The following is a 27770-nucleotide window of genomic DNA, read 5'->3' as shown; positions in this document are numbered from 1 at the left end:
GTATTCCACAAAGCCTCCGGCCGCTGATCCTCGCCAGCGGGACTTAACAGTTCCCAAACAGTTCTCTGATTTAATGCAATTGTTTTGCCTCACTGTTAATGGCTCCAAGCCGTTAATGAAGCCCTGCGTTCGCATGTAAACAAAACCAAACATATTTTGGGGGTTTTGAGGTTGTTTTTTTTTTTCACGGTCCACGATTTTCATTTTTTTCACGGCACCACCCGACAGCAACAACCATCCATCAACCAACAGCAGCCGCTCAAATGGTGCAACAGAGTTTATCTGATTCGAACAACGAACACCCAGCGGACAATGTGGTGAGAAAATGGAAACTCCACACACGCGTGAACGCTCGCGGGAAAGGTTAAATTTCCGCCCAAACACACCACAGGGCCGGCGCAGGTGAATTTGTTCCGAAGCACTCGGTTGAGCCCGTCGGCAGGTTGCTGGTCCCCGGGTGCGCAACAAGTACACGCGCACTTACAGGAGCGCGGCCACAGCATACAGTAGCCAGAAAAATTGACAGTTGACGAGATTGATTTATAAAGAGCTGTCCATCTTTCGCGTTCGCCGAACGCGCAGAACGTTCTGCTGGTCAAATGAGGATCTCGCTTCGGGGCTCCCTGCCGGGGGCCCGGTGCCAATTCGCGAGCGAGCGAGAAGGGTCCCCAATAATTCAAAAACCCCCCTCAAGCACGGGCAGGACACCGAAAATCAATGCACCGAGAGCGCGGGGATCGCGCGCAACCTGAAACGGGCAATCGGACGACGGCTGCCGCGCTGACCGCGTGCTCTGCATTTTTCCGTTTTTCAATTAAAAACCCCGGCCGGCCGAAGGCCCACGGTCCCGGTCCCGGTTTTTGATGGATGCAGCCCCGGTCCCGATCCGCCGCGAACACCGGCGAGTCCGTTGACCAGGCTGCTGCTGCGTAACCCCATCATCATCCGCGCAAAAACAAAAATGGCCGATTTTAAGCACAAGATGCCACAAGGGCCGAGGAAAAATTAAACGTTCATTAAGCTCCGGTCGCAAACGGTTAGAGAACATGCACACCCTTTCGTCCGCTTGGGGTGCGCATCCGGATGATGCAGTTTACTTTATCCTCGCCCTGCACTCTCGCTCTCTTTCTGTCGCAGTTTGGTCCCTCTTCGGTGACCGTGATCGAATCTAATTCTGATGGCCATCGGGGATCGACGAACGATCATTTTGCGCACCGCCAGAGAACCTGGCCGGGCGGGCGAGCGGGCGGGCGAGCGGGCGGTCTGGTGGTCGGTCTTTCGCGTAATGATGCCCGGAAGCGTTAAGGAAGCTTTCAGGGGGCCTCGCCTCGATTTACCGCCAGTGCCCAGTGCCATCAGGAATCCGCAATCCATCAGCAGTTCGTCAGTCAGGCGCGCTCGCGCTGGCATCACTATAATCATCTCTCTACCCCGGACCGGGGCCGGTTTTTCGGGGACAAGCCGTGGACAAAATTAACCCGCCCGCGGGAGAAGGCGGCCCGCCCGCTCCGGTGACGAGTGCGCAATTGCACCCGGCTGGCCGGCCGGCCGGCCCCCCTGGGGGGAGGACCTGGGCCCGGGCCGGGATAATAGAAATTTGAATTGAGAATGAATTAAAATTCTCTACACGTCCCTTAAGCTGGCTGCCGTGTTCGCCGTGCGCTGGTTTCTTTCGCCTCCGGCGGCCCGGGGACCCCGGGACGGGACGGGAGTCCTTTTTAATGGACTTTTCGGGTGCAACGATGCCCCCCCGTTGGTGAAGGGCAGCACACCGGGCACAATTTGAATGAGCCAGCATCATCTGGGCCGGCAGCGGCCGCCTAATGGACGCGAGGAAAAGGAAAATTCAAAGACGAATTGACGATAACGATGATACGAAATCGCGAGGACTCGATAATCGTCCCGCGGGGTTTTAAGTCGCGCATCCCGTCGGATCGATCCGGGAGCGCACGTAATCATAGCGTTGCCCGTCTGTACTGCGCCCCGAAAATCGCGTCCCAAAGTTTAATAATATGATTAATTTCTTTCCGTCAGCGTTCGCGGGCGCGGGCTTATGCTGTGCGCCGTTGGCGTCGACAAGCGAGATCGTCCCGGCTGGCCCCGGCACGCCGATAATCTCACATCACGATAATCCCCTTGCCGTGGCTGATCTGCAGCCAAACGCTCTGCAGCTTTCGAGTGCAACAAATGCTCTCGATGTTCCCGAGGGACTCGGCAAATGCTTATGCTTCATCATGCGGTAGTTCGTTGGCCCGCATCAACACCTTGGGTCCCGGTGTCGGTTCGCCAGTTTTATTGGCCAGCCATCAATCTTTCTGCATTATCCCGAGATGGTAACCCGGACGGCCCGGGCGGCCCTCCGGCCCACGACACCTCGCCACGAACGGCAACCGCATTCTGAATGCATACCGCGACTGCATTCCTTCACCGGATCGAAAGCAGCGCGACTGAAGCGACTTTGGCATGGCCCCCTTTTTCCCCTCGGCCGAGACCCCGTCTCCCGCTCTCTCTCTCTCTCTCTGTCTTTGTCCCTCAGCAGGTTGTGGGGAATCAAGCAGAAATAGATGGCCAGTTAAAATTTGGCACCACGAATTCAGTGAAAAATTGAGTGAATTTCGTAGGAAAACCTCGATCACCAGTGCGGCGAGTCCCATTTACCCACCACGCCATTATCTCGCCAGGACACGGCCATCGGGCGTATCAGATTTAAAAAGTTAATGCCCTGCACCGGTGGACGGTCCGTGTGCGTGTGTGCACGTTTAAGTACTTCAATTTTTATTATCATTTTCACCGAGCCCCCGACGACGACGACGACGACGACGAGGGTCGGTTAATGATTTGTGTGGACGGAGCTGGGTGTAAATTCGAGCCGCGGTATCGGTAGCATTAATTAATACCGGTAGCCAGCCGGGCAGCGCAGAACAAACAGCTCGAGATCGTGGAAGCGAACATGGCGGATGTCCCCGCACACGAGCTGTCAGTCGGCCCGAGAAGCTGTCACTCAAACCCGTCACCGATCGCAGCAATCGCGCGTCTTCGCCGTCCCACTGCGGCTGCGCTTAAACCGATCCCGACCGACCGGCCCCAGATAGCCCACTGCGATTGGCGGAGGCACCAGACACAATCTAGTTTCAGAAATCTAGGAGCCACCGGGGACAAATCGTCAGCTAGACCCAAGCACGAGCGAGAAGGAGGGAGAGATAGAGAGAGAGAGAGACAGGCAGACTGCTCACAGGCTGCGCTCGCGTCGCCTGCTGCTGTTTAATTTAACGAAATCCAGTTAATAGTCGTCTTATTTGTAATTATTTTCTGCACATCGTTTTTTCTCTTCTTAATCTGCACTTTGGGTTCGCGGCACACACTCGCACACGCACTCGCACGCACACACACACCTGATACGCATTATCATCACCCCGCGCAACCACTGCGTGCGCGCGCGCCCGCGAAGAAGCCCGAGAACCCGGTCGAGAAGGTGATTGAAGTCTTTTGTATGAAATTCAAGCGACGAACCCCACGAAAAACCATCAACCGACCAAAGAATGATGAACCCGAAGCCCCCGGGGTCCGTACCCTCGTCCCACTGCCCCACCACCGGCAAGGGGCCAGCGAGGGGACAGCGACCGGGCCCGGGTAGAATGGAATGAACGAACATGTGTAAATTGGGAACACTTACGCGCGCCGATGAGGGATACGCGCCAAAGAACCAGACCGAGAGCAAGAGAAAAAGAGAGAGAGAGAGCATAAAATCAACTCAACATGACAAAATAACAACAAGTACGGAGGCAAGCAGGCAAAAAAGTGCACACACGGACCCCAAGATAAGAAAGGGCTGTGACGACGACGTGGCGGGCTTGAAGATTGATAGTAGTTGTGGGGTGTGGGGCGGTGGACTCGACCGCACCGCTGCCCGCCGCAACCCGGTGGGAGCCTTGACGACGATGGATAAGGAAACAGGATAAAGGAACGTGTATACATCGGGCGTTGCATCGGGTCCGGGTCCCGCCCGAGGGGCCGTTGATGATTTTGATGATGGAGCTGCGGAGCCCGAGCCGAGAATTGAAAGGGACGACGAGATGATAGCATAAGAAATCCATCTCTCTCCCCGGAGGCTCGCCGGAGGCTCCGGCCGCGGTGGTGGCAACGGTGGCCAAGCCGGGCCACCACATAAAAACTTGCTGTGTGTGTATTTAGAATGCATTAAAAATTGCATACGCTCTCGATTTGTCTCGTAAGCCGTCGTCGAGAGGATCATGTATATTTCGTCGTCGGCCGCGTCGTCATCGACGTTTTCGTCGACGGCAGCCAACGCACACACACACACACGCAGGCGGGCGGTCGCCAAGAATGCTGGGCGTTCTTTTGACAGTGATGAAGATGACGAAGCTGATGACGACGATGGATCGACCTCCTTCGCGGTCTTAACACTCTCGCCAGCCCGCCAGGACTCGGATCGAACGGTAGAAAAATATCAAATAAATAAAAATATTTCTCCAGTCAACGCAAGGAAAGAGAGAGAGAGCAGAGAGAGGGAAGAGAGGAGAGGCGAACAACAAGCGAACGCCAGACGGAGGCCAAACGTACATAAAACAGGAGAAATAAATTTCAGTAGCAATCACCTTTTACGAACGGACAGAGTGATTATGTTCGGTTTGAAGTATTTTATTTTATGGTGATCTTTTGGCTGCCGTTCTCATTCCACCGCAAAGGGCCTGGCCGGGGCCGCGGACAACATGCACTCCCGGTGCATGTTTGCGGTCGCTGCTGTTGCATTTTTGTGCCAATCGACGACGGGAATCGCGCCGGGGATCGTGCGGCGTTCGGAGTCGACTTTTTGGCGTATTGATGTTTGATGATGCTGATGATGATGATGTGTTGGATGCGGCCGTCGGCGACGATAAGATGGATAAGCGCCCGTGTCGCTCGTTTACCGTTAGGGTCTTTCAATGCGTGACCGCGAAGAAAGCAAGAGACAAAAAGTAAAGCGGCGAAGTAAATCCATTGTTGTGCGATGGTTTTATGAAAATTTCCGATTTCCGAGCACCGAAATAGGGTGCCAAAAGATTCGCGCGGATTTCGAGTAATTGAGTCCTCGCGCCGCCACCGTCCAACGGTCTGCGCGGCCAACAAATAAAAGTGACGTTTATTGCTACCCGTTACCTACCCACCTCGTCGCCACCGGGGCGTGGTACCGGATTGACAAACTGTCCTGTCCGTCGTCGGGTGGCATCGGCCTGTTTTCTGTTTTTGTTCGGTTGTGTTCCTTGGGTCCCGACCGATTGTTTTTATGTCCCGACGACGCAAGACGAAAGAAACCCGATTTTGGGGCCGCTCGAGAGTCCGAGGGCTTTTTGTCCGTTTTCTTTCGCTTCGCCTTTGCTGGTGGGTTAAAAGGGCGCTGGGAGTTCTAGACGTGCAGCAAAACTTGTAAAAACCGACACGTTAAGCACCCCCAAACTCAAACACCAATCATCGAGCCCGCGGGCAGAGCAAGAGAGAGAGACATAATCGTTCAATTTAGGCACTGTTAGCCATTTTTTTGCGCGACCGTTGGACCCCTTGCCCCGTTGATCCGGATCCGGCGCCGGCGGTCGTATGTTTCCTTTCGTGTCGTTCGATCGAATAGCGGTTGCTTATCGCGCTACACACTTCGCTTCATTTCCTAGCCCTGGCGCGAGCGCGCTGGGAGGAAGAATTCGTCTCTTCCCTTTATGCTAGTTATGCTGGTTGCACCACCGTGCATCCTTCTTCCGTTCCGTTGCTGTTGCTAGTACGCGACGGCAACGCAAATGGCAAACGCAAACAATACCCGGAAACTCCCGGAACCGCCTGTGACAGGGGCGACAGAACGGGCAGCCGATAAACAATAACGGGCAGCAGCGCTCTTCTTGCTGCTTAATCATGTCCTCTACAACTTCCTTAGGTCATGGTTCCGTGGACCCCGTCTTCCGGGGCCCATTCGCCATTAAGTCGGTTTTTCTTTCCGCCTTCGCGTCCGTTAGGGTGTCACTGGCGAAGCAAAATTGTGATGCACATTGTTTCGCCCTTTCTGCCGGATAGACCTTATCACTAGTGCGCGCGCCTGTGCCTGTGCAGGCCGTGCCTGTACGTGGGGTGCCGTTTGGCCGATTACCCGAATTCTCCTTCCCTAGGCGTAGGATTTCGGTTCTTAATGTCTGTTATCGCGCCCTGTGCGGTGCAACGTGCATCGCCGGCGATCATGCACCGCCTCGCGACAGCTGGTGGTCGGGGCCGAAATTTGCATACTGACGGGACACTGCGGGCCACGCGGGAAATCGTCAAAAAGCGATTAAGCTTGTAACTTGGGTTGATAACAAGTACCCCGCAGAAGGAAAGGAGGCCACCACGGTGCTGCGCTACGCAAACAATGGAAAACCGTTACGGCGTTTGATGCGAACGGACATTCTTCGGATAAAATATCAGGAGGACATAACGCATACTTTTAGGCGTAAAACACTGTAGTTATTATTACATGCGCATCACAGGCACACTCTCGACGAGCAATCCCGTCCCGGTCGGAGAGATACATGTGTTTGACACATTCCATTACCGCCGGCGCACTTCGGAGCGACGTGAACTTCACTGACTTCGCCCCCTGGGTAAGCGAACCGTTTAATTAGAAACTATGTAACGGTCAGATTACTTAGCGCCAACCGTTGCGCCAACGCACAGCGCAAGCTGCACGTTCCGAATAAATCACTCGTTTATTGAGCATGGTCTCGTTCATCGTCGTCGCCGCTAGCGGGCGCAGGGTTTGCGCGTGACCGTAACCGATCTTCGCACCCACCCGGGGCCGGACCGGGCCCGTTTGGCTTTAAGACTTAGAACTGTGAGGCTAACTCATGCGTCAGTCGTTGTTGTTCGTCGTCATTCGAAGATCACGAGCATTAGCGCATTGCCTGCGGGTTGCGCACATGGAGAGGCCCCCCCGCACCCCAACCCGGGGGCAGTGGCGCTCGACAGTGGATCGAGATTGGTTTTGATTAAAATTGATATCAATCGATTGATAAATTTCAATTGATGGCAATGGCGACCGTGGCCGGGGATTGAGATCGGCCGTCGGATCGGGAACGTGTGGCGGGCGCGAGTGAATTGCGAAAGCCAATCGCCAATCGGCGTCCTGACCCCCGGGGGTTGGTCTATCTCTCGCCGGTGCTGAGCTCGGTTGCAATGGGGGGCTTTGGTTGCGGAAACCTTCACCAGGCACGCCGGGTGTCAGGGCAGGATTCCGGCGCGTGACGCGTGACGAAGCCACAGTCGAGGGGTGGGATGGAAAAAAAACAGTTTAATAAAAGTGAGTAACTATGCACACGGGCGGCCCCGGGGATGTGCTGCTCAATAAATCACAAATCTGCCACCGAACCTTGTCACCTTGCGACGCACCGCATCTTCGATGGGCAAAAACGGCACCCAGCGCCAAGTTTTCCTGCTGCACTGCTGGTGGACTGGAGGCCGCCATAGACGAGGTGGCCCCCAGCCCCAGAAAAGGGCAGAGCGGAGAAGAGTTCGGCATCTTATCAAGGCTCGATCAAGAAAAGCTACCTTCCCCCACCCGGATAGTAGCACCGGGACACCGAGTTCCGGCGAGTTCCCCGGGCGCGGAGACCAACTTCACTTATCACGCGGCTGCCAGAGCGTCGTGACGCGCGGCCACGCCGTTTCGCCGAGGGAAGAAAAACTTTGAAGAACTCTTGGCCCCGCGAGCGAGAACGGCGAGGCCACAGCGAAACGGGGTAGAAACTTTTATTATTATTCATTACAATAAATCATTTGTCATTAAGATGTTGCTCCTGGTTTTAATTTTTTGTTATCATATTCTTCGTCGCGCTCCGTCTTTCGGCTGAGAAGCTGACGGCGCACCTGACGCGGCACGGGTTGGGGGGGGGGTTGGCACAAAACCGCGGACCGAAACAGGACCAAAACCGCCACACGAAATGACTTGGCACAACGCGCTCGCGGCGCGGCTGGGAGCTGCTCTCGTTCCGGCCCTTCCCCCGATCAGGTAAAAGGATGGGCCGACAAAAATATGATTATTCATAATTTCATCTCCGGGACTCTCCGGGGCTCCCGAATCTCTAACCAGCACCCGGCGCGCCGCTGGTCGGCAGAAGAATGCTGCGGCCGTTGTTAACACAGAAATTTTCATAATATTTTACGAAGATTAGCCTCGAAGCTGCGTGTGTGTGTGTGCGTGTACGTGTGTGGATGGCGCGGCATTCTTTCGCGACCGACCGACCGGCCGACCGATGATCAACGGCGGCGGCATGTGATGATGACGACGATCGCAGCATGGTTCATTAATTAAGCATATAATAATGGCCACGGGCTTCTGTTCGGTAGCTGCCGCCGTGCTTCGCCGTCCGGCTTTATGTCGCGGGCCCGATCGTGGCCAATTTTTTCTGACACTTTTCGGGGATTTTTTCGGCTACTTCTTCGGTCGATCGCCGAGGATTACTTTTGAAGCAGCGAAGTAGAATGCAATTCTGAGCTGGCCGGAAAGAATCGGATTGGGAATCGAAACAATTGATTCGCTTTGCGTTGACGGACAGTAATTAATAGTTGTAATCCACACACTGGTCCCCAAATTTAGATGTTTTTTTCATAACTAAAAGACAGTCGAAAGATGACTGTTAATCCCCTGCCGGCGGTTCACACCTTTCGGGTGTGTCAAGAAGGGTGGCCTAAGGTCGAATACTTCCGACAGCTTCCCAAACGCCGAAAAAAACCGCGCTGCAACCCGATGTTGGCACCCAATAAATGGCTCGGCACGGGGCATCAGCGAGCGAGAGAGCGCAAAAACAAACGTCACACAAGAAGCAGAATGAAGTCAGAAGCGACTCGTGAAGAAACACCCGGAAGAACCCGGGTCCCGGTCCTGGCCGGAGCAGCAAAAAATAGAGCAAAAACCAAATCAACCGAGGAGCTAACAGAATCAAAAATTATTTCAATTTCGCTTGCCACTGGCGGGAACGGGAAGGTCCCTCTGCGCCACACGATGGGCGCGATTGGCAAATAAACGAGGCCGGGTGGAATTTATGATTCCACTTTTATGCTGCTCACACAGGCGCGCGCACGCCGACCGGCCGGCCGTCAGCCGTTTTATGTTTTCGCTCGTTTTGCGTGAAGCCCAGCGTGTGGTGGCGCTCGCGCCCGCTGTCTCTCGCTGTCCGGTGTTATGAATTGCCCGTGCTTATATTTAAATGAAATAAAATGTTTCCACGGCTGGCTACCGTGGCACGCACTCCCCGGTGTCATCGGCGTGTTACCCCCGAGACGCGACAGGCCCGACGGCCGACCACAACACGCGGGCGAAAATGGGGAGAAAGAATCTAAATGCAATTATGTTGCGCATGGTGCCGGCGGAGGTCCACATTTTCACACCACATCAATTCAGTCGGGCGGTCGGTCGGTTGGGCCGATAGAACAAGATTAGCAACACATACCGAAGGTGTTATGCGTCTATTAACCTTCCAGGCGGAAATGATCTTTCGAAACACCCATTTGGCGACACTTTAATGGCCATTCTGGGAGCACTTTGAACGGTCTTTATAGGTCTTAAAAATAGTGGAACTAAAGACAGTTTTTTAACAAGCGAACAGCGGCATAAGAATATCCATTGCCGATTGCCTACATTCAGGCGCGTCCTCTCTAACTAGCCGTGTTTGGTAAATGGTAAATGACCTTTATATAATGTTTGTCTTAAATTTTTCAAATTATCCACTCAACAATTTCATTCGAAATGGCCAACGCAAACGTAGTACCAAAAGCGCCAGTCCGACTTTGCATGCCCTTCGTTAGAAGCGATTATTTACGACTGTTGCGCATCCATAGCTGGCCAGTGAAGCAATAAAATATAATCGCTTCTTATTATCTGCCATCCTCACACACACACACACAGAACTCGGGCACGGTGCAGCAGCGTTCTAATTAATCCAACATTAACCGGTCACATAAAACCACAGTCCCCAACCCCACCGAGCGACGGTTTTGGGGCGAACATTTTGGCACCTTTACTTTTTCGGCGGCGAAGCTCTCGAGTGTCAATGTGGCAGCCATAAAAACTCCGAGCAGCAGCAGCACCGGCACGACTTGAGCAAAAAAAAACTGAACAAAACGCGCATAATAGCCGATGACACTGCAGAGATGCAGAGTGTCGAGTGGCCCAACGGCGGCCGGCGAGCACGCGGTCCGTCGCGCCCGTCCTCGGCAGCATAATGATGCAACAGGTTGCATGGGAATGTGTCCCGCGCCCCTTTTGTGTGTCGTCAGGCGGCCGTGGCTACTGTTTCGTCGTTGGTCCGGTCCCCGACGAGAAGCCCACCTCTAATTTGGTGTCCTTTGACTGCCTGCGTCGGCTCGGCGTTCTGTTGGATTCTTCTTCGGTCCTCCAAATAGAAGGTTATCATTCTTGTGTGCGGTTGTGTTTATTGCATTTTATTTCGCAGACCGGAGCCCGCCCCGAGCGTGTCCTGTCCTGGGTCCCCGGGGCTGGGCTTTTACTTTTTTTTTATTGCCGGCACGGTGTTTGTGGTGCATCGCCTCGCATCATCGCCTGGGTCCCCCACCCCGAGCAGGATGTCACTCATAATTGTGGCGCGCCGATGGCCCGAACCGTGCGCGGAGAAAATGGGTAGAAAGGATAAGGACTGCCTTTCGGTTGCGGTCGGTCGGTGCTGCGGACACACGAAGGGGTTTGCGTTGGGCCCTTCCGTTCGTCGTCCGTCCGGTTCACTTTCCCTGTACTCGGTCGCCCTTTCGTTTTCCCTCGATGGCCAGGACATGGCAGAACATATGTTAGAGGCTCTCGGAAGTAAAACACGAGGGGAACGCGCGCGCGCACACACACACACGCACCGAGTGTCCCCGTGTCGAACGGGGAAGAAACAATATTTAAATAATTGTCGTCCTCAATTAATTGCTAGTTTGCTAGTCGGACCGCCAGGGAGACGACGGACGCTCTCAGAGTGTGCCGTTAGCTATTATTTGACATTGAAACGACAACATCGGAGTCGCTCGACGCTGAGGCCAGGGCCGGCCGGGTGCAGCATAAGGCATGCAGGGTGCGATGGAACAAGTGAGGGCCCCCAGCGCTGCTGGTGCTAATGGTGACAATTATGTAGACGAACGGCTTAGACCAACCGGCGATGGCAGATGGTGGCGCTGGTTCTGGCTTCGCTCGCGCTGCTCTTAATCTTAATCTAACGACTCGCAAGATGTCGACAGTCGGTGGTCGAAGTGGCGCAAGGAGTTCCCGATCCGAATTGGAGTAACGGCGACTCATCGGCGCTAGGGCCTATGATGATGTAACGAGCAGATTAGCGCCGTCCAGGAATTGTCAGGAAATTAATTAAAGAACTAGGCGATCGGGATCGCCTAATGCACCAAATTAATCCACTCCGGGAGTCAACACAAGATCAACATTTGAGATAGGTTTTAAAGAATTTAGAGTTGTGATGTCCCAAACGGACAGCTCCGTAACGTGAACTCACTCTCTCTCGCTCCGGCCATCATTTGGCATGCGCATATATTCGCCGTCATCACCTTATCTGCCGGCGATGGGTTCCGATTCCCCCTCGTCTAACCTGCTCCAGGCCAGGCGACCCGTTGGCGACCACCACCCTTGCTGCTCGCGCGATCAATTATGATTAAAGCCGCGTTTACTCCGCGAGCACTACTTAACATCGATTGACCTGCCGACTGCCCGGGTTTCTGGGGTTTTCACTTGGCACCATTTTGTGTGCCGACACACCATCGTGCGATGTTGACGTCCGTGTGCTGCTGGGGCGACACTTGACGACGCTTGAAGATTACACACCCGCGGCGTCGGTCGTCGTCGATCGTTGATTAGGATCAGAAGCATCAAGAAGCATCGCAGTCGCAGTTCGCAAACTTCCAAATGTACCAAATTCAAATGATGGCTTAAAGGCCACGGCAACACGGAAACAATGCCGGCAAACGGAGCCGCTCGATTTCTTCTCTAGTCGTTGACGGCCAACGGGCACGATTAAAGTTAATTCGGTCGGTGACGATCTTGGCCCCGGCGCCCGGCCACCGCCTAAACTAGTTCAACAATCAATCGCTCGCTCGCGGCGCAACGCAACGACGATGGTCACCGATGATTTCATGTTCCCACTCGGGAACCAACTGCGTGGTGTGCCGTGTGTGCTGTTATCGACAGTGCCATCGCTCGCGCTCCGTCGCGACATTCTGAAACCTTGCGAAGACCACGAATTCCAATCGATCGCACCGGAGCGCCTTGGGACGTCGGGAGGCACCCGGTGTCGGTTAATTTAATTGAAACTGATTTCGTTAGAGATCGCACGAACTTGTTGCATCTCACTTCTGTGGTTTCTCAGGGGCACCCAGAACAGGCACGAAATAAGCTGCACTTGAAACGGGCCGCCTGGAATATTCGGTTTTGGAATCTGTGACCGACTCACTCGGAATCGATCGATTGCGAAAGTGTCAGGCGAGTGTCTTTTCATTTGTGGCTTTTCATTGCATATTTGCAGGCGTTCTCAAGCTATGAAGGTAGAATTGAATTAATGTCGGGCAATCATGGGCAGCCCAAAAGGGATTGCCTACATTCAGGCGTATGCCATTTCAACGCCAAAAAGTATGCAATTTTTAATGTTTAATCATTAGTTTAATGAATCCCGTGGCGTGTTAATTGCAATCAGGTCGGGCATTCACTCATCTGTGGTGAGAGCAGGCACCGATAATCTCGAGCAAGTGTGGGTGCGCGTGGAATTAGGAACGCCGCTCTGGATTGGTGCCGTCTACATTTCGCCCAGCCTGAGCTCCAATGCCACCGTGTTGTCCTCAATGTTTGATACACTAAGTGACCTTACTGTTCGCAGTGGAGGTAACCGGAAAATACTGCTTATCGGCGATTTTAACCAACCAGCGCTCATTTGGAACATGGCAACAACTCATGATCTACTCAATCACTATGTACCAACGGCTAGCACTTGCGCGCATAACTTATTTGCTGATAGTTTCAACAGCAGTGGGCTATTTCAGTTGAATAATGTTACCAATGACAATGGAAAGCTACTCGACTTAGTTTTGGTGAGTGAGTCGCTTGGACCATTCATCAACGTTTACGCTGCACCCGATCCTTTGTTGCCGATTGACAACCATCATCCTCCGCTCTTCTGTGTCCTGGACGCTCGTGCTAGCAGTTCCAGCAACCAATCTTCGACAAGTGTAACTGACCGCACTTCAACTAGGCTTGACTTCCGCCGCTGTGATGTCGAGAAGCTACGTCAGGCAATCTCAAATTTTGATCTCACCTCAATGCAGACATCCAGCCTTGATGACGCAGTCGCTACTTTTTCATGTTTTATGGTTCACAATATAAACGCTTGTACACCGCTGGCCGATCCCCCCCCGAATCCAGCATGGTCCAACACAAAGCTGAAGCGCCTGAAGCGAATAAAGAAGAAGGCACTCAGACTGCATCATAAGCTTAATACAGATGTATCAAAAGCCGACTTTCACTGCGCCAGCTTTCGCTACAAAAGATACAACAGATCGCGATACCATAATCACATCAACCGTGTGCAAACGTCGATATATAGGCAACCTGCCCGCTTCTGGAAGCATTTGAACAGCCAGAGGAAGTCAAAAACCGGACCGCCGATAAATGTGCACCTTGGTAATCTGGTTGCTAGTAATGAGAAGGAGGCATGTGAGCTCTTTGCTACGAAGTTTAAATCCGTATTTAAACAAGCTGACCCTAGCTTAGAGTCTTCTGTCGGGGTTGCCAGTGTTCCTGTAGGTGTGCTGCAGTTTCATAGCATTTCTGTGACACCAGCGACGGTATGCTCGGCTATCAACCTTCTGAAGGATTCATGCAACCCAGGACCGGACGGCATTCCTTCACGCCTGGTAAAACAATGCAGTTCGGAACTAGCGCCTTTACTATCGTGGATCTTCAATCTCTCTCTACGGACGGGCTACTTTCCGAAGGCGTGGAAATGCTCGACGATGACGCCGATCCTGAAAAAGGGGGACACACATGACGTATCAAACTACCGTGGCATAACATCGCTGGGAGCGTGCGCTAAAGTCTTCGAGATGATTGTGTGTGAGGCCCTGGCCAATTGGTCAAGGCACATCATCACCCCGCTGCAGCATGGTTTTGTCCAGAAGCGTTCAACCACGACTATCCTAATGGACTTCTGCAGCTTCTGTAGACGTCACCTGGACCGGGGATCGCAGGTTGATGTAATATATACGGACCTGCAGGCAGCATTCGATACGGTTCCGCATGAACTGCTGTTGGCTAAACTCAGTAAACTTGGGCTTACGGAAGTCATGATCAACTGGTTCCGCTCATATCTTGTTGGTAGGCAATACCACGTAAAACTCGCCACTGACAGCTCAGAACACTTCACCAGTTCCTCAGGTGTGCCCCAAGGCAGTAACTTAGGTCCCCTTCTGTTCAACCTCTTCATTAATGACCTTCCAGACTCGATAAGCGCCTCCAGGCTACTATTATACGCGGACGATGCTAGGCTCTTTTGCGAGATCACTGACACCAGGGATTGTCTTAAGCTTCAGGCCGACGTAAACAACCTTCAGACTTGGTGCAGTAGAAATGGTCTGACCGTGTGTGTTAGCAAGTGTCAAACCGTCAGCTTCAGCAGAAGTAGGAGCCCGATACTTTGGGATTACGAGATCTGTGGTAATTTGATAACTAGGGTTGAGCGAGTAAGGGATCTAGGCGTTATCTTGGACAACCGGCTGACCTTCCAGGAACACATCGATAGCCTGATAACAAGAGCCAGGAAACAGCTAGGATTACTTATACATATGACTCGGGAGTTTCGGGACCCTGTATGTCTTAAAACTATTTATTGCTGTATCGTCCGATCGATTCTGGAGTTTGCTTCGGTCATCTGGTGTCCTCATTTCGAGTCGACAATTGCCCGACTAGAACGAGTTCAGAAGCACTTCACGCGCTATGCACTAATCCGCACTGGTCTCTTTAAACGTGAAACCTTGCCACCCTACCCAGCGCGTTGTCTCTTGCTCGGCATTGAACCCCTCCGCACGCGGCGTGTCATTGCCCAGTGTCTATTCGTGGCTGGTCTGATTACGGGCCGGATCGATTGTAGATCCACTCTTGAGAAACTCGATTTTATTGTGCCGTCTCATACATCGCGCACCGCGCCAATCTGTCTTTCCGTTAGTTTTAGTCGTACAGTTGCTGGGCAATACGAACCACTATCGTTTGCTTGCAGACAGTTTAATGCCAATTTTATATACTTCGACTACAACGTAACACTTGACTGCTTCCGTGAAAGACTTCGTACAAATGCTATTGATGTAAGCGCAGGTGACCATCCCTCTGTTAGGTAGTTTATTAGAAGACTTGATTAAGCCACTGGCCCGTCAAGCCAATTATACATATAAATAAATAAATAAATAAATAAATCCCATTCCATTGCTTTCGTTCCAGACACAGGCTCTAGCCCTCACCCGTACCAAGTCCCCGAAGAAGGAGTCTTCGGTGCCGGTTTCTCCATCGCACGCCGGCCACGAATCCGAGATGGCCAGCCCGAAAGCAACGGCCGGGGTCACCATTTCTTCCGCCAGCAGCAACAGTAGCTGCGCCGAACCCCCGTCCATCGGCCACGCTGGCAAGCTGATGACCGCCGATGGAAACGGACCAGCCGCGCACCACCTTTCCAGCTCGACCACCTCGAGCAGTTCGGCCAACGGTGCCGGAGGTCTGTCCCTTCCGTCCACCCCGCAGCACGCCGCGGCCATCAGCGTGTCCCAGTCGCTGCTGGCGGCCGCCGCCTCTGCCAACCGTTCCGTCACGCCCCGCATCAGTGTCGCTACCTCGCTGACGGGGCCCGGCGAGAACGGGGCCAGCAACGGGGCGCGAGATAGTGTCTCCGGTCGGGACAGTGTGGTGCCGCCGGTCTCCAATCCCGCCAACGGTCCCGCCAGCATCGATCGGACCATCCTCCAGTCACCGGTCGCGGCCGTCGCTGCCGCCGCTGCCGCGATGCAGGATCGGAAGCAGGATTTCGACTTCAGCAAAGTAAACGGTAGGTTCCGCAATACATGCAAAATCAATTTAGTTTATTAACTCCCAAAAGTGTGTGCGTTATGTTTAATTCCCGTCCCCGTGGAGGGTCCTTTTGTCGGGGTGGTGATGATGGGCCGGAGAAAAAATGGCAAAACCTAAACGCCACAAATTGGCGGTCAGCGAGCAGCATCAACGACAGGGGGGCAGAGGGCAGCGGACACCGTTCTCCCGTGGAAGGGCAGCCGAGCCGATTGAAGCACTTTTTCTTTGATGCCCGGACCGGAGTGTGAGTCGAAAGGTTTTTCGGGGTGAAGCCGGGGTACTTAGCGCCGGTCAAAGCAGATAATTAATTTAGCTGAGTGGATTGAATGATGTTTATTATGCGCTCTTTTGAAGATTATGGACATTTGGGTAATAATTTCCGAGTTCAGCTTGATATATCCTTTACACTTTTAATAATTACAATAACGTTAACTTGCGTTAAAAGTTGTACAATTTTCTGTAATTTAAACGCACCCATCGATGTCCGGTTTGCTACTTTACATGCCCGACGCCCATTGAGGCGACAATGTCCGCAGTGAAGTAACCATGGACTGGACCGGATTTCCGGCCGAGCCGTGTGTAGCCGGCAGCGTTCGGCAAAGAACGGCCGGCCAGCACATTCACGATGTAGCGCATAATCCGTTAAATACACATAAAACACCGGTGCGCGCTTAGCGTGCTGGCGGAGCCGTGCCGGGCTCAGGGTGGGCTCAGCAGCAGCAGCTTTGGACAGAGGTCACGCCAGATTAAAGCCCACGGAAAAATCACGCCATGGACTATTAGCCCGTACACTACACAGGTTCGGGGTTCGGGGCCGGGTCGGCCGGTTTTGTTGTCCGAATTTTATCCACCACAGAGCGGCGGCTGACCCGACGATCCCCGAGCACTGGATCCCGTGATGGTGGGGAGCCCGTGAGTCAAACCCGGCCCCAGCCTGGCTGGGTTAACCTTTGGAAACTGTTGAGCTCACTAATTCCAGAGGTCCAGCTCCCTTTTCGGCCCGTTGTTTGGCGAGTTCCGATCCCGGGAAAGAGTTAGGCAGTCGGCGCTATAATACTGCTGGCCAACAAAGGCTGCTGGACAGAAGGTTGTAACACACAAATTATTAGCAAACATTATTATAGTTATGTGCTTCATTTAGGAATTGATTCGTTTGATAGGCACCTTACATAGGACGCTTATTCGTGATCCGATTTTCCGCAACCATCCCATTGCCACAGCATTAGTTCATTTCAAATTAGTCCCAATTATTAATACGATAACGTTCGTCAAAATTACCCATAGTCCACGGAGCCACTGGCGATGCCGTCCCGTCGGCTTAGCCGCCAAACGGGCCACAATTTTGATTAATTGAAATGCATTTTTGGTACAATCCTCAATTTATATGTTTTAGGCGGATTTGTCCATTGTCATCCGAACGAACGGTGTTGGTGAACGGTGCTGGCTGGTGCACTCTCACATGGGCACATAATAAATCCTTGATGCAATACATCGCCACGCCGACCATGTTTGCCGGAGGACGAATCCAATGGCAACAGTGGGCCGCAACAGCATCCGGGATCGGGAGGGGCCCACTCCAGCCGGCAGCCCCCAGATGATTATCGTTTATATTGTAAATTTTCCCCAACATAATATCGTAAATGCATTCATCAAAGCGGATAAATGAGTGGCCAGCCCGTCGAGCCCGCCAAGCCACAACCGCTGCCGGACCGTTGTCGACAGAGTGTTGCCTCGTTGCTCGCGACTATGGGAATTAATATTGAATGTCGTCGATGTAATAAGAGTTATTAAATGCTGCGGACATCAATTCCTCGCCCCGGCACTGGCTGGGTAAAACTCGGTGTGAATTTAATCAAAATGGACGCAAAAACGCACGAGTAAATATTGAACCGGGAAAGAAGATTAAGATAGAATCCAAATTAGATGGATTAAAACCGATAGACCGAGCGGGTTCGCGGGTGGATCATCAGGAGCCAGGAGGTTGCAACCGTACGAGGTACGAACGATCGTTGTAAGCCAGCTCCATGGAACGTGCGCCGCTTGCAGGGCCGTCCGGTTCCGGTCCGGCCGGAGAATTATCCTTCACCAAACAGAACAACCACACGCAGGCTGGCCCCGAATGGCCCCGAAAACCCCAGGATATTAATCGGAGTTTCATCGGACGTGAGACGATGACGGTGGTGAGTGTTCTACGTGCTTTTCGGTGGGTCGGTCGACAGGCACATGTTATCCGGGGCCCGGGCGCGGATAAGGGCCAATTTTCGTAAGCACCACCCCGATCGGAAGCGGAACACGATCGTGGGATACTGGCACCAAATCCGTCGGCCCTCATCCTCGCCGTGCCCTACCGGGCCTACCGATGGCCCCGGAGCGGCGTGCCTATCGCACCGTTCGGATATCAGTTTACGGGAGATCAAAGAGCACGGACACACGTGCCGGTGTGAGCATAAACCTTGGTCACGTTCACGGAACCGGAACCGGGGCACGCATCTCGAAGAAGCAAGTGTCAAGCTTGGCTCCTCCGGCAGCTTATCGGGGATGATGACGGTGATGACGATTGAAAAGAAACCCATCTCCATAAACGATTGCAAATCATTCAATCAATTGACCGCGGCCTGTTCCCGCGCTAATTGGGATAATCCTTTCGGCAAGCGAGCCGCAAGCTGGCGAGGTAGCGGGCTAATGAGAGCGATAGAGGATATGATGATTGGCAAATGATTTCCCCCGATTGCCCGAGGCTCGGCGGCCATGGTAACAGTTTACATTCGAGAGACCGATTACAATTTGGCTTTTGAGTCGGGTTCATTATTTATTTGGGATAATAAAATGGCAATCAAACTTCGTGGTGGCCCCATGTCCGAATAGACCATCACCGTAGCAGCAGCAGCAGCACCAGCAGCAGCTTGGTTGCTAACGGCAACCAAGTGGCGCTGTTCCCTCCGCAACATAACAATTTATTTAATTCTTCCATTCACGGCACTCGCGGGGTCGGATCGAATTGACAAATCCTGGCTTCACGCGCGAGTCCTTCCCGGGTGACACAATGCACAAATTTCTCTAATCCTTCGCGCTGAGTATGTGCGTGAAAAAGGAGCCCGAAAACGTAGATAATCCTTTTTCTCGTTCAACCGGCACCGATCGGCACCGGCGCCGGAAGGACTGGATTTGAGCTTAGAAAGATGGGTTCCGGGTGCCGGCCGTCCCTACACTGGAACCCCGTTCCTAACCAAGGACAGGGACGCCGATCCATTCAGGTCGGGGGTTTTTAATCGATTTTAAACCCACGCCATGGCGCAACGACGCGAACGCGTCCGCAGGCTGGCCAGCCGGATGCATTCCGGGATTATGCATCTCAAAACCGGGCGCCATTTAATCGACACAACGGCACCAGCGCCACCGGTGGACGCTGAACAAGATTTAGGATCCCTGCGCCCAGCGCGCGTCGGTGGCCGATTATTTGAATGTTTTCTGTTGCGCCGTCCGCGGGTCATCGTCGTTGGACCGGCATTCCGATTCCGGGCTCCGTAACACGATAGTACCATCGATAGCGCGGTCCGCTAGCCGAACGAGAAGTGACCAATCCGGTGGATGGTGTGAAAGATAAAGCGGCCATCGGGTCGAGTGGCGCGAAAACGATTAACGCAGTACCCCCTAGAGGACCGGGCCGGCAATCATCGATCCTATCTCGGGCTCCGGGGCATGTTTAATGTCGCTCGGTCGGGGGCCGCGGACTCGAATGAATAATGGTGGATAAACATTCCGGTCGCCCGGTACGCAACAACCGGCTAGAAAAGGATTTAATGTTTGGTGGCCCATGGTCCCAGAAAGTGGTTCCCAGAATTATTAAGGAACGCCCCGGCCCCCCCCGGGCGGGGTCACACAAATGTTTCATTTCGCCGATCTCTAATGTAGATTAAATAAATCCGCAAAATGTTTCGTTTGACATCCCCAAACACCTAACCTTTCGCACAATCGAATCGAAGCGAACGTCCGGGCCGACGACAGCGAATCCTTGCTGCGGAAAATCCGCACGGGTGTCCATTTATTGGCGCTCCACAGTCCAGACCATACGGTGACCAGCGCCAGTCGTCATCGGTGTGCGATCAACTCGCAGAACTCCCGAACGGCCCGAGCATCGAGAGGCCGTTCGCGAAAAATCCCTAATCCTTTCGCCGATTCCAAAAAACAGGTCGTCGAATCGGGATTACGCTGCTGCCGCTGCTGCTGTTGCTGCGTGGTGTGGTATGGTCCTCTACCTGGACGTTGTTGTCCGGTTCGGCTCCTTTCGATGGCCTCACTCATACAGCCTCTGGGAAAGTGAGCGAGAGCGAGGCTTTTGGTGGCTCACGTTTTTACGGTGCGCCCAGCCCAACCGGGGGAAGACTTTACACGACACCACCGAAATGTCACCGTGTTGCAGTTTCTCGCCTTCACCTGTGAAGGATTTATGGTGGGACACTCGGCGGCCCGGGCCCGGCTCGATGAGGAACGTTCCGTGGGCGCGATCGCGTGCTAAGCCGAACGATTCGTCCCGAGCGACCGGCAGCAGCAGCAAAAAAAAACACGGCGCGGGGAGGGAAACAAACCCCAAAACTATCACCAAATCGTTCAATCCACGTGAAGGAGCCGCTCTCGCGGAACTCCCGGGTTTCGGTGGCACAGTGTACGGAGCACACTACGGGGATTTCAGCTTTATTTATGTATAAACGTCTCCGGGTGTCGTCCTGCGAGTGTCGGCGGAGATTTTTTCCGGCAGCGAAAGGACACCGAGCACGGTTCGCCGGACCGTCCGATTTGTCCGACGGACACACACCGTCACGTAGCGCGCCACGAGATCACCGTCCGGATCTTCATCATCAGGATCCGCGTATCGATGTATCGTATTTGTTTTAGGCGAGGATTTGTCGCCCGTCGTCCTACATAATGGATACGGACAGCGGTCCCGTTCCACCCATCTCGGGGGGACTCTCTAATCCTTCGGGCGTCTCCAAACCAAGCGGCAACAAAAACCCGAATCAACTCCGACCAAAAACCTCAACCGGGCGGACCGTGAATAATTTCTTTTGCGTGGTTTTCCCGCGTTTCATCACCAGGCGGCCGCGGCCACGCCATCAAACGCTATCGATTTTGATGCTCCCGACCTTCACCAACAACCGACTGCTGGCCGGGACGCTTCTCGCCGGAAAAGTGTCTCGCAAACCACATCGTTTCACATACGCCACCGACGGCGGTGAAGGCCTTCGATCCGTACGCCATCCGTCGCCATCCGGTACGTTCGAGATCCTCTCTCTCGTTCGAGGATTTTCTTAATCCGTACATACATAAACTCGACAAGACGTTACCACCACCGCCGTCGGCGGTGGCGACGGCGGCGGCAACGACAACGACAGCCGCGCTCAAGGATTTGCTCCACAGCACCCTCCGCGGTGCCAGGATCGTCTTAGGACACATCCGCAAGGATATTGTTCGGCCCAGTTCCTGCTTCTCGCCTCTCCATTATTCGCCCGTCTCGCTCCCTCTCTTCCAATCTCTCTCTCTCTCTCTCTCTCGCTCGCTGGCCCCGGGTTTCCGATAGTATCTGTTAGTTCAATGGCTTTCGGGGTTCAGCCAAGGATAGCGCTTCCGCTCGTCGCCGGGTCTTCACACCCCGCAACAGGCCGTCGGGGTGGCCGCTGCCAGGAGGCTAAATCCTTCCTCAAACACACCGTCTGGTGGTGTATGCAAACACACACACACACACACACACATACGCGGACAGCCGTGAAACAGATCCAGCGCCCACATCTCCAGACACGGATACTTTGGCCCCTTTTTCCGGCACCGAACGAACGAGGGGCAGAGAGAGAGCGAGAGAGGGAGCGTATGCGGGGGTCGTGTGATAGGGGGCGCGGGGAAATCTTTCCGTCTTAGCTCATCTCGGCTCGGGACGGCCGCACCCTCACAGCCACCACACACACACGCTGGCTGGCTGACTGACGAACGGTGGCCGCTTCCGTTATCCTTTTTGTGTGAAGCCCAATCCGGGCACACACACACACACGCTCGTGATCGACTTAATCCTCGGCCTCTCATCCTTGGCCCCCGAGGGGGCCGGCGCGCCGCGCATTGTTGGTGTCGACGGTCGTCAACGTCGACGGCCGTGGTCGTCACGAAGGATGCACAATAGGCGGGAGTACACACCATCATCTTGACCCGGGCGCACACCGGGCGCACCGGGTGTGTGTGGCCGTCAAAATTATCTTACTTTTTGGGTCATTAATTGGAAGCCACGAGAATTGGTTCTCGACGGTCGCTTGATGAAAGTTTCACAGAAATTTCGCCCATTTTTCGCCAACGTCCAAGATGGCGAACATGCTTGATGATGAAAACACTTTAAATTGCGAACGCCGCCGCTCACCGATCAAAGTAACCCGCGCGCCCCAGCCGACCGAGTCGACGGTAATAACTTTCGTTTAATTACGACCCAGCCGCCCAGCCTTTATTGCCTTTCCCCCTTTTTTTTGGGCGCTGTTTTTTTCGGGATTTTCCTCCGGGAAGCGTTTAACGATAATCTCTTCTCGGCGGATGCGCTTTTTCCGCTTGTTTTTCAGTCGTAATTTTTAATCACCACCCCCTCGCCCGGGATCGGTCGGGATTACCGACCCACCGACCGGGACTCCTTCCGCGATTCTGCCGATCGAATCGGGAAAACTTGGTCCGTTGGCCACCCGGTGGCACTGTGTGCCTGTGTGTCTGTAGGGAGCCCGAAGAAATCCACAAATCCATTCGCTCCGTTGGCCAAATCCGGCATCTTGGCGACCGGAGGTGAAGACGCGCGGAGACGCACCCTCCGTAAGACGATGGTGACGATGAGGAGCGGGTCGGACGGGGGCGGACGGGAAGGAAATCCCGCTTTTCTCCGTCCGGAGCTGTCGAGCGCCAGATAAGATTTATTGTGAGCAAATCCTAAGCCGGGAGGAGTTCGCGTTCTGGCGTTGGGTTTAGTGAACTGTGCGGCGAAAGCGAACGGGAAACGCGGGCGTCTCGTGGGCGTCCTTTCGACCACCCACCCGCCCGCCCCACCCAACCGAGGATATCAGAGGAGGGCCGAGGGATTGCCGAAAACTTTGCCTTCAGCAACTGACGGGCCACGGATTTAGCACAGCCGAGGATCTGCAGCTCCCGGGTGGCTACATGTGTTGGCACACATACACAGCCGGAGCCTAATGCGCGTATGTACATATAGGGAGACCATTCATCCCCACGGACGGACGGCGCGCGGAATTGAATCGAAACCCGAGCCCGAAAGGGAAACTCTCTCTCACACACACACACACACATACAGCCACAGGGGGAAAAAAGCGTTCCGAGGAGAAGAATAATGCTTTATCCTTTTATCTGGATTTAGCCCTAATCCCATCAATGGAAGCAATGGAAGCAATGGAAGCATAGCGGACCGAACCGAACGTGCTGAAATTCTTTCGTCCTGTCGGCCGGCCGGCCGCGTGTGAGTGTGTACGCTACAGGAAAAGGGGCCCCTTTTCGCACCACCACCACACACACACACACCGGTGCACGCCGGGCCAACGGAGAGATCCTTTCGGACTCACCCTTCTTCGGGCCAGTTGCACCATCTGACGGAATAAAAATCCGGCAGCCGCGCGCACCGCGCTGAAAGGATAAAGAATTAGGGATAAAGGATTTACATTATTCCCATCCGTGTGCCGTGCCGAATCGACTGCAGAAGGGGCTGCCCTTCCTTGCTCCCGGTCTGCGTCTGTGTGTGTGTGTGCGAGGATTGGTGGGCTGGGAAGGATGTGCATATCTTGCCCGGCCCGGATACCCCGCCCGGGATAGAGATAATGATAGAGAGCCGGATATTCGGCGACCGACCGACCGACCGACCGTCGTCGTCAGTCCCCTTTTATCATCCTTCCGCGTGGCGCGGCGTGGCAGAGTGGCGGGTCGCGGATCGCAGGATTCTTCGTCGCCATCGTCGTCGCCGTCGCCGGATTGCCTTTAGGGCGGGAGCCCTTCACCGTCGGCTCTGCACCGTGCGCCACCGAACGGTAAAGTTTCCTCTTAAGCCCTCGGCAAACAGTGAACAGCGATATATCCCTCGCCGCGGCTTTCGCTCTCTCTCTCTCGCTCTCGCGCCCGCGCTCCTTGAAGGGATTACGGACGATGCGCTCCACACAGCAGTGCCACACGGATATAATGGAATCGCACTTCAAACACAGACCCCGATCGAAAGGAGAGGATAACCTTCTCGAGATCGCCGGCCCGTGTGGTTCGGTTTTAATCGGTCACAGTACGTAAACATATTTTGTGGGGTTGGCGTATTCAAATTGAAGGAATCTTTGAAATTAAGCAAATGGCGTGGCAAAAGTACAGCGAAAGTAACACAATGTGGAAACCACAGAGACCGTTACATTTAATATATGTTTGTATACGTATCGTTATTCTTTCTTTTTAATATGGTTTTCCTATTAATTATTAAACCTCACTTTTAAAATTCCCATTTAGATTCGACGGTTACATCACTGATCACAAGTGATCACAAATTTTAGCTCATCTTATCTCTTTAAATAAAACAAACTGCTTAAGAAAATTATTCATCATATTTTCTTTCTTTCTAATTTCAGGTATGTCCTTAACCTATCTCAACGACGACAACATAACCTCACTCAGTACGTAACCTCTGCCACTGTTGGATACATAATTTTATAGTACTCGAAAAATAATATTCCATAAAACGACGGCCATTCGGTACAGCCCGCCAGTCGGGTCACACTTAATCCCTAATCCATATCCCGAGGAAACGGCCCCCGGGCACGGGGCACACGGCTGGCACCGGGGTATATCCTTTCGCTTTTGTCGACGCTAACGCTTCTTGACGCAGCGCAGGCCCTGCGTCACCGACAAAAAAAGTCTGGCTTCTTTGGCCGAACGTGGCCACCGGTGTGTGTGTGTGTATGTATGTATGCGGGCGCACGTGTGAGCGAGAACGCGGATTATCGTGAGGCCGGAAAACGAGAAAACCGTGGCCAAAACAGAGAAATGCCCGAAAACTCTCGGAACTGTTGATGCGTGATTTAGCCGCCGGGTGTTGCCAGGCGACGGGTTGGGTGCGGTGCTCCCAGTTCCAGTTTTCTTCTCTCGCTCACTCATCGTCTGTTTTGTTCCCGGCACACACAGTGCCCGACAGGAATCGTCGCCGGCAGTTGTGCAATAATAATTCGCAGCATAAAATTTTATTCGAATGTTCAAATGCTTCACGCGATCATTGCGATGTAGCCGTCTCTCGATTGTCCACTTCTCGATCCCTAACAGTTTCAAGGGTCCGCTGAACGACACACACACTCTGCACGGCACTGTGTCAAACGCCAAAGCCAAACACACTGGCGCGCCCTTTGCGGCCAACAACCGGAGTCTGGATCTGGCATCGAGAAGTGGCGCACGATTTATGGGGTGTGCGTTTCTGACGGATGGGTGACGTTGAACGGAGTGATAGATAAACACACACTCACACACACTAACATCCGCGGCTTACGGTGGGCCTTGAAATCTGAGGCCAGCCACGGAAGCAGCGTAGGGCAGGGATTAAAGGGCCCGCGTCAGATCGAATTCCGAACGCCGCCGTGCGCCCGGGGAAAGGTGAAAAAAGGGATCATCCCTGCCATCCCTGCCACTCGCGAGCACGCGAGAGCGAGAGGGCAAGCATCCCCGTGCGGTCGTTCCCGCTGTTGCGCCCGAGGGGACCACATCCTTATCCCAGGCAGCACTTAATTAATAGTAAACGATAACAATTTATTTTTCCATCCCTCGCGCGATGTTCGCGGCCCTCGAGGGGACGGAACCCGACGGAAAGTTTGCCGGCTCTCACACCGTCACCCCGTCGCGCCCTCGCGCCCACTCCGGCCCCCGGGGGCCATCATTACAAACAAATTAAGTTGTGCGTGGCTCGTGTCGGCGGATTATTAGTCTTCGCGGAGGAGTGGTGTTGGGAGCGTTTTTGGGTAAGGGTGTGTTTTTGGCAAGTCACTTTTCCCGCGCGAGGCGGATGGCCACCCACCCGAAAGGGGTACGGATCATCGGAACAACACATCGAAGCCCAAGACTGTGGCCGGCGATAGTACGCGGTGCACTAGGCGAATTTATGATTTATCACCAGCCAATTAGAACCGCTGCGCTGATGTTCTCCGGAGCTGTGTCCCCGCGAGCGCCGCCTTCTGCCAGCAGCCGCCGGAAGCGCGCTGGCCGCGCGGATGAATGCTGGAACGTGATTTATTCCGGTTTATGTTTATCTGCTTCAGCACCACTCCCGGCCGGCAGAAGGAGTTGGTTGCCGCCTTGTTTCGACCGAACGTCTTCCTGGGTTTCGATCCTGCGACGTGCGGATTTTGAGTGCCCAAGGTCGAATAATGTGTGGATGTGTGTGTGCGTGTGTGTGTGGTGGAGAAATCTTAAGACTCCTCGCCTCGGATCGGATCTTCCGGCACCAAGCGCCAGTAATGGCTCAATGGCAAGCGGTAGTGCGAGCGGACAGACGCGACAGGGCGAAGGAAGGAAGTTAAATCCTTTTGCCGCATACTTTATCCCTTTTTCTAAGTTTCCCTGCACCGGGACCAAAAACCCCCGCGGACCACCCCGGCCCCCCCGGGTCGGTCGGAGTGGCGGAGAAAGAATCCTTAAGAAGCTTTATCTCTATCCTAACACAGATTCTTCGGCAGCCGCTGTGGGCTGCGTGGGGGCCACAGATTTCGCCTCGCACACACACACAATGGTGGGCACACAGGAAACACCTTACCACGGGGACCGGGCGCGAGGAGGGTCCCGGTCCCCCAATCCTGATCCTTCGGCTCGGGCTTCGTGAGTGAGGATTTTTCGGTCCACCAGAGCTTCGGTTTCTGTGTCTTCTCGTGTCCCAGCTCGTGTGTGTGTGTTGGGATTCCTTTATGAATCTTAGCCTGCCCTGCCGTCTTGGAGCAGGTGGAGAGTATTGTTGGTTGCAGCCCCGGCCCGGCGCAGGGCTGTGTGAGAGATAGGATTAAGTCGGAAATTCTATAGAATTTATAGATTTTGGATTTAAGGCAAGCCGAAGAAATGGATTTCCATCCCATCTGTTGGGTTGGGGTTCCGGGGAGCTTTCTGCGAGCCTCCAACTTTCTAGTCCCCCCCTGAAGATGGCACGAGACAGACCACAAAGTGACACTTACTGAGGAAGACGGAACGAGATTATGCATGAAACTGATCCGATAGGACCGCTCCGCACACGGTTGACTGCCTCTTGCCCGTATGGCAGAGGAGCGAACTAGGCGGGCTTCGAAATTTCGTTACCCGAATTTTAAGCCGGTCTACTGAAAGTGCAGTCGAAACGTGCTATAATTATTATAGCAACATTCGGAACCCTTTTAAGGACCTTCTATCAGGGGAAGATAAACATTAATACGTTCGCACCACTCGCTGACTATTTTTAATACTTTTCCACAAATAGCATCCAGCATATCAGAGCGGCGTCATCATCGACATTAGCGCCCCGTGACAATGGGGCACCCCAACACACACACACACACGCGATGATGTACTCGGCCATAATCCGCCCCGCGGTGGGTGGAACGTTGGCGCTTCCCTCGGGTCGGCCACGGAAGCGGCTCCGTTGTCGCCGGCGCTGCTCGGAGTT

General features: G+C 53.8%; 1 protein-coding gene across 1 annotated transcript in view; it reads left to right on the top strand.

The window, feature by feature from the left end:
• LOC128277873 (uncharacterized) overlaps positions 1-27770 on the top strand; it is a 69901-nt gene that overhangs the window by 21094 nt on the left and 21037 nt on the right. The window contains exon 2 of the mRNA XM_053016464.1: positions 15488-16085. Within this exon, the coding sequence (XP_052872424.1) occupies positions 15488-16085 (598 nt within the window). The remainder of the gene's footprint in view (positions 1-15487; positions 16086-27770) is intronic.

The sequence above is a fragment of the Anopheles cruzii genome, chromosome 2, assembly GCF_943734635.1.
Source record: "Anopheles cruzii chromosome 2, idAnoCruzAS_RS32_06, whole genome shotgun sequence".
In the NCBI taxonomy this organism is placed as follows: domain Eukaryota; kingdom Metazoa; phylum Arthropoda; class Insecta; order Diptera; family Culicidae; genus Anopheles; species Anopheles cruzii.
The sequence above is the reverse complement of the archived record's forward strand: the minus strand, read 5'-3'. Positions and strand labels throughout refer to the sequence as shown.